Raw genomic sequence first — 7,312 nt, forward strand, 5'->3', positions numbered from 1 at the left:
GTAAACTGGGATGCTGGCTACACTCCCGCAGTTAACTTGACTGCTTTGGGTTGATTAGTAGCAGAGGAGCCCCGGGAAAACAATGGGACATAATAAACAAATAGCTTTTGATATTTGTTCCCCAGAAATGTTCTTAATTGGTATTCTGATTTTAGCCTATTGCAGAAGCACCCTTTAAGTTTGACATGGAGCTGGATGACCTACCCAAGGAGAAGCTGAAGGAGCTGATCTTCGAGGAGACAGCCAGGTTTCAACCCCTCTATCAGCATTCCTAAACTACAAGCGCTTTTGCATACAGGTAACATTTAACACAACTCTTGGGTGCAATGTAGTGATGAAAGTTGAGCAGAAAAAGAATGGTAAAATTCTAGATATTAAGTGACAGTTCTATAGGTGACAATCCTGTGCAAAAATGCAATAATTGTTCACTTGATTACCCTCCAGCATTTTATGCTTATTCTGCCGAGTGTCAGCTCTACTACACAGGCAGGAATTAGTGCAATTTTCCTAAGAAGCATCAGTTGCTGGTTATGTCTTAACAGTGCAACTTGCTTGTAAAATGTTTTTTATAATTCTTCAGTCAGGGGAATGGACTTGATTCTATGCTAGATGATATTGGCACTGAACATCACGTAGAATGGAAGTTTAACTTCACTCTATTCCAATTCAATTCATCCAACCTTTGAAGAACTGGTTGGTATGACTTTGATTTCATTACATGATTTCCCAATTCAGCCAGCCCTGCAGCTTCTGTGCAACTGGCAGTACAATGACTGTGTGTTGAGGATCAGCCTTCCAGCTAAATCACATCCTAATTTGCAACAAAAGCAGAAAATGCTAGAAAATCTCAGCAGATCTGACAGCATCTGTGGAGAGAGAATAGAGCCTGGATGATTCTCGGTCAGAGATCCTAACTTAGTTTTACTTAAGTATCCCATTTGCCCTTAAATGGAGAAGGATGTTCTGTCGATGTCAAGGAAATTCTGTCAGTCACTTGAACCACCTTGCTCGATATTTATCTTGGGTTTCTCACCTAGATGATCAAGGATGGGCTTCCAGCTTGCGGTGGTGGTTTTGCAGCTTTGGGCAAGTCTTCAGGGGAAAATTCTTAATGCTGTTGCATTATAAAAAGTGATTCCTCAGCACCAACATAGGACCTGAAGGTCATTCTTCACAAACTAGTAGCCTCATATGACAACTGTGTTCTTGCAATTACAGACACTTGGGGTGCACTCTCAAGTTTCTGAATGTTGGAGTAAGGGAGTTTCACATTCTACTCTGCCGCATTTTATCCAAGGTGCCAGTTTTAAAACCCGAGATGATTTTTTTTTTTACTCGAGTGGTTTGTTCCATTTGTCCATTGGGGTGTCCAACTTCAGTGGAGCCCTCAATTCTGGCTTTATTACATTGTAAGAAGTTTAACAACACCAGGTTAAAGTCCAACAGGTTTATTTGGTAGCAAAAGCCACACAAGCTTTCGAGGCTCTGAGCCCCTTCTTCAGGTGAGTGGGAATTCTGTTCACAAACAGAACTTATAAAGACACAGACTCAATTTACATGAATAATGGTTGGAATGCGAATACTTACAACGAATCCAGTCTTTAAGAAACAAAACAATGGGAGTGGAGAGAGCATCAAGACAGGCTAAAAAGATGTGTATTGTCTCCAGACAAGACAGCCAGTGAAACTCTGCAGGTCCACGCAACTGTGGGAGTTACAAATAGTGTGACATAAACCCAATATCCCGGTTGAGGCCGTCCTTGTGTGTGCGGAACTTGGCTATCAGTTTCTGCTCAGCGACTCTGCGCTGTCGTGTGTCGCGAAGGCCGCCTTGGAGAACGCTTACCCGAATATCAGAGGCCGAATGCCCGTGACCGCTGAAGTGCTCCCCAACAGGAAGAGAACAGTCTTGCCTGGTGATTGTCGAGCGGTGTTCATTCATCCGTTGTCGCAGCGTCTGCATAGTTTCCCCAATGTACCATGCCTCGGGACATCCTTTCTTGCAGCGTATCAGGTAGACAACGTTGGCCGAGTTGCAAGAGTATGTACCGTGTACCTGGTGGATGGTGTTCTCACGTGAGATGATGGCATCTGTGTCGATGATCCGGCACGTCTTGCAGAGGTTGCTGTGGCAGGCTTGTGTGGTGTCTTGGTCACTGTTCTCCTGAAGGCTGGGTAGTTTGCTGCGGACAATGGTCTGTTTGAGGTTGTGCGGTTGTTTGAAGGCAAGAAGTGGGGGTGTGGGGATGGCCTTGGCGAGATGTTCGTCTTCATCAATGACATGTTGAAGGCTCCGGAGGAGATGCCGTAGCTTCTCCGCTCCGGGGAAGTACTGGACAACGAAGGGTACTCTGTCCACTGTGTCCCGTGTTTGTCTTCTGAGGAGGTCGGTGCGGTTTTTCGCTGTGGCGCGTTGGAACTGTTGATCAATGAGTCTAGCGCCATATCCTGTTCTTATGAGGGCATCTTTCAGCGTCTGGAGGTGTCTGTTGCGATCCTCCTCATCCGAGCAGATCCTGTGTATACGGAGGGCTTGTCCGTAGGGGATAGCTTCTTTAACGTGTTTAGGGTGGAAGCTGGAGAAGTGGAGCATCGTGAGGTTATCCGTGGGCTTGCGGTACAGTGAGGTGCTGAGGTGACCGTCCTTAATGGAGATGCGCGTGTCCAAGAATGCAACCGATTCCGGAGAGTAGTCTATGGTGAGCCTGATGGTGGGATGGAACTTGTTGATGTCATCATAGAGTTGTTTCAGTGATTGTTCACCATGAGTCCAAAGGAAGAAAATGTCATCGATGTATCTAGTGTATAGCATCGGTTGAAGGTCCCGTGCGGTGAAGAAGTCTTGTTCGAACCTGTGCATGAAGATGTTGGCATATTGAGGTGCAAATTTGGTCCCCATGGCTGTTCCGTGTGTCTGGATGAAGAACTGGTTGTTGAAGGTGAAGATATTGTGGTCCAGGATGAAGCGGATGAGATGTAAAATTGCATCTGGAAACTGGCAGTTGTTGGCGCTGAGCACTGAGGCCGTTGCAGCAATGCCATCGTCATGGGGGATGCTGGTGTAGAGTGCTGAGACATCCATTGTGACGAGGAGCGCTCCTGGTTCAACTGCTCCATGTGTGCCGAGTTTCTGTAGGAAGTCTGTCGTGTCGCGACAAAAGCTGGGGGTTCTTTGTACAATGGGTTTCAGGATGCCCTCGACATAGCCGGAGAGGTTCTCGCACAGGGTCCCATTGCCCGATACGATGGGACGGCCGGGTGTGTTTGCCTTGTGTATCTTCGGGAGGCAGTAGAGATCTCCAACGCGGGGAGTACGTGGGATGAGAGCACGGAGGGTGTTCTGAAGGTCCGGATCAAAGGTCTTGATCAGAGTGTTGAGTTGACGGGTGTGTTCTTTGGTCGGATCTGCAGGTAACTGTCTGTAGTGTTCCTCGTTGTTGAGTTGTCGGTACATTTCTTTGCAGTAATCCGTTCTGTTCAGTATGACGATGGCCCCTCCTTTGTCTGCTGGTTTGATGACAATGTTGCGGTTGGTCTTGAGAGCGTGGATGGCGTTACGTTGCGCTTGGGTGATGTTCGGGGCTGTCTTGTGAGTGCGGCTGATGAATTTGGTGTTGACGCACCTCCTGACGGCTTGGGCATACATGTCAAGTCGAGGGCAGCGGCCTTCCGGAGGAGTCCAGTTCGACTCTTTCCTCTTCGGATGCACTGCGGATCTCTCTGTCGGCTGTTCCGGTTCATTGGCTGTCTCATTGTGTTCGTTGTTGGCCTCTTGGGGTTTGTGGAAGAACTCCCTCAGCCTCATTCGCCTGATGAATTCCTCTGTGTCTGCTGCGAGACTGATGGGGTCTATTTTGGTGGTGGGGCAAAAATTAAGCCCTCGGCTGAGAACTTCGATTTCATCTGGTTGAAGTGTGTAGTCGGACAAGTTGACAATGGACTTCCCTGCAGTGGTACTGTTTTCTACATTGGACAGACATTACATTGAACAGACATCCAAAGACCAGAGAAATTGGCAATCAGAGGACTGCAAAGGTGTAAAGTATCAGGTGGGTTTTGGAAAAATGGCTTAATATAAAGGCCTTTTAAATTCCTCTACTTGAGTAAAGGTCGAGAAGGGGAATTCAGGTTAACTTATGAAATATTTGTGGCATCCTCGGGTGTCATTTCAGGTCTCAGACTTATTACGATGAAGTGGCCCAAGTTGCACTTGCAGTCTGAATTCCAGAGTGTTGTTTTAAAATAGAATGGAGAATTTACAGTTACGGTTAACAAATTATTTTTGAAAAATGGATAATGTTGGAATCTGAAACAAAAATGCAAAATGCTGGTGATGCAAGTGATGAGTCAACAGCTGAAGCAGTAATGTTATTAATATATTAACGCACCAATCTGCATCTCCCAGCAATGTTTCTTTACTTCAGGGCTATGACTTTCTGAGAAGAGAGAACGTGTGAGGTTATGAGGATAAGACAAGGGAGTAGGACAAGAAAGAATGTTCCTTCAGAGAGCCAGTGCAGACTCAATTGGCCAAATGGCCTCCTGCATGATTCTGTGATTCCTTTGGTCAAAGGAGGGAGTGTACATGTACCATCCCCAGTGTTGCTAATTTTTGGTGTGTTGCTTTTCCAGGGCCAGGACTGCAGGACTGGACATGCTCAGAGTTCGTTTGTTTCTAACTCCTCCTGAATCCTGTCTCGTGCATCTCAGCTTATTCATTGTACTCTCTCTTAAAAACTCTGCCGTGGCATCTGTAACCGTGGAGATTGTCCATTCTGGCAGCCATGGCGTTTTTTGCTTGCTGTGGACTCTTTCTCAACTCGGAGACGAGAATTCACACTGGCTGTATTGGTGTTTGCAAAAAATCTGAAAGATGTACAGCCAGTGCGTACACATTTAATGATCTACATCCTATGTAACTTAGCGATGGTGTTTGAAAGAAAGCAGGACTGACTTATTGAACTAATACACAAAAAAATGACAGATACCTTTGATTTCAATAAGCACTTCAGTTTAGTTTTTTTTAATGCACTTTGAGAATTATCGCAGTATAACTGATCATTCAGTATTACAACTGCCCAGTGTCTGGTCACATCAGTGACGGATCTGTTGTTTCAAATCTTGTAGATGCATTGTGTGGGATTTCTAAACCTCGTTTGTTTCAGTGGGATCCCACAGACCTAATGAAATGTTTAGATTTCCAATGAGGGGAAAAATATGTGACGTTAACCTGCATTCTTTTAAACCAGTGTTGCTCTGTTGGTTGGTTGTATAGATTGTGTGTACTTGTACACTTTAAGGATGGCTGCCCTGTCAAGGTGGTTCCCTCACTATTAAATCTTTTATAGATTTGAAAGTAAATTACTGGTGTATATCCCTGAAATATTATGTAATGTTGATGTATATCAAAGACACTATTGTGTTTTACTCTGGTTTTCTTTTAATGACATTCCATTCAATATATTAAAATTAACTTGATTCCATTTCAGAAGCTTCGACTTGATAACATGCATCCAAGTTTAAAGTCTTACCTGGTTCGTAAGAGGGTTCTGCCTCATTTGTCCTGTAACAGTTTTATGTATTACACAGTAATAACTGACTCTATTGGAGGAAGTACAAATGGAGGATGCTTTAGGTTGAGAATGTTTGATCAGTTGTGAAGGAAGCCTCAGTGAGTGGGTCTCCTTGAGAGCAGCTTAGAGTTCTAAGACCCTGTGTGCTTTTGCCATTGAGGACGATGGGTGCCGTAAAGATTCCTGTCCCTTTTCTGTGTTCGCAGAGTGTTTGTGGATGAAGCCTGTACAATGTGGAGCTTTCTTAGCTATATTTGAATTCAAAGTGCAGTGCCTGATCCTTAGTCTCGAAACCTATTGTGGTGACAATTGCCTTGTACAATTTACCGTGTCCAAGCATGACTGTTAAGCTTTGTATACAAAGACTGTCCAAGTGCCACACACCCCACACACACCCCAAACATGTACACAGGGATGCACACACCACCACACCCACCCCACCACACACCGTGCATGCGTGTCCCATACACCCACACACATACACCCCCATACACGCTGCATGTGCACATCCCACGCACCAACACACCCTCCCCACACCACACCCCACACACACAAACTCACAGACACTCCCTCACACACCCCATATACACCACCCCCTGACATATACACCATCCCTACACATGCACACCCCAAACAGATACACTACAGACGCCTACAGACTCATAGAATGAGTAAAACTTATTGCTTCTCCAAGCTTCATCCTAATCCTCTCATCAGTTTCCTCCCTGGTTTGCTTCCTGTATAAATCATGTAACAATTCGCTTTGATCCTTTCTTTAAAAAAATGCCGCCTTTTGCAGACTTTGTGATGTAACTGTATAGAGCACTCTGTTTCTATCATGTAATTTGTTCAGTTGGCTTTTTTTGTTCTGATTGGTCTGAAAACCTGATATAATAAGTGGGAAAGCGGTTATGGTTAATTTTTAAAAGGAAAAACCCTTGCAACAATAGGTGTCAAAATGTGATGTAACCGCATAGACATACCTGATTGTATTGTGACTGGTATTGGATTAAGCATATTATATATATGGACAAACTTGTAGGTACAAAGATTTATTTTGCCTTAAGTTTTTTTCAATGTTATATATGTAAACAAATTTTAACCTGTTAATGAATGTTCTTTTTGTTTCTGGCACATACAGCTCTTGTAAAATTCTTTAAATCGGTGTCTCCCTGCATCTTTTAAATACAGTATGTTCTATACACAACTTTGCACAGCGTGCGCGACTAATCTCTTCAGTCCTGTTCCTTGTACTTGTTATGTATATGTGTCCATCAGACACTCTTGCTTTTCTGATCTCCTATACTTTCCAGTTTACTGGAAATGAAGGATAGATGCCGAGGTTACTGCTTTGTGTCTGCACTTGGCTAAATGGAGTTAGGATTACAAAAACCTGAGCTAAGTGAGATCAATACTGACCTCCGCCAATGTCCTTGCACTGATGGACTGGAGCACCAAGTAGCCTGTGAATGAAACTGGTTCCACGTGCCAGAGGGTTAGCTGAAAGAAAAACCAAACAAGACCCGAGCACAGTTTTGCAAATGGGGGCTGGGGGGGGGGGCGGGGGCATTGTTCTACAACTCTTTCACTGATCTGGATGCTCGTATATGCAAACCCGTTTACTTAGCATCTTGGACATGGTCAAAGCCATTTGATTACAGGTACATTTTGCCAATTAATAAGCTGTATGCAAATGGAACGTTTTTACATTCTATCCTGAGCTGTCAATTGTGGAATTA

General features: G+C 44.4%; 1 protein-coding gene across 1 annotated transcript in view; it reads left to right on the forward strand.

Annotated features, from left to right (window-relative positions):
- Nucleotides 1–6,707, forward strand: part of mapk1 (mitogen-activated protein kinase 1) — a 111,001-nt gene extending 104,294 nt beyond the window's left edge. The window contains exons 8-9 of the mRNA XM_078226843.1: nucleotides 156–298; nucleotides 4,633–6,707. Coding sequence (XP_078082969.1) covers nucleotides 156–275 — 120 coding nt within the window. The 3' untranslated portion in view covers nucleotides 276–298; nucleotides 4,633–6,707. The remainder of the gene's footprint in view (nucleotides 1–155; nucleotides 299–4,632) is intronic.
- Nucleotides 6,708–7,312: the final 605 nt, after the last annotated feature.

The sequence above is a fragment of the Mustelus asterias genome, chromosome 13 (genome assembly GCF_964213995.1).
Source record: "Mustelus asterias chromosome 13, sMusAst1.hap1.1, whole genome shotgun sequence".
NCBI classification, from domain to species: domain Eukaryota; kingdom Metazoa; phylum Chordata; class Chondrichthyes; order Carcharhiniformes; family Triakidae; genus Mustelus; species Mustelus asterias.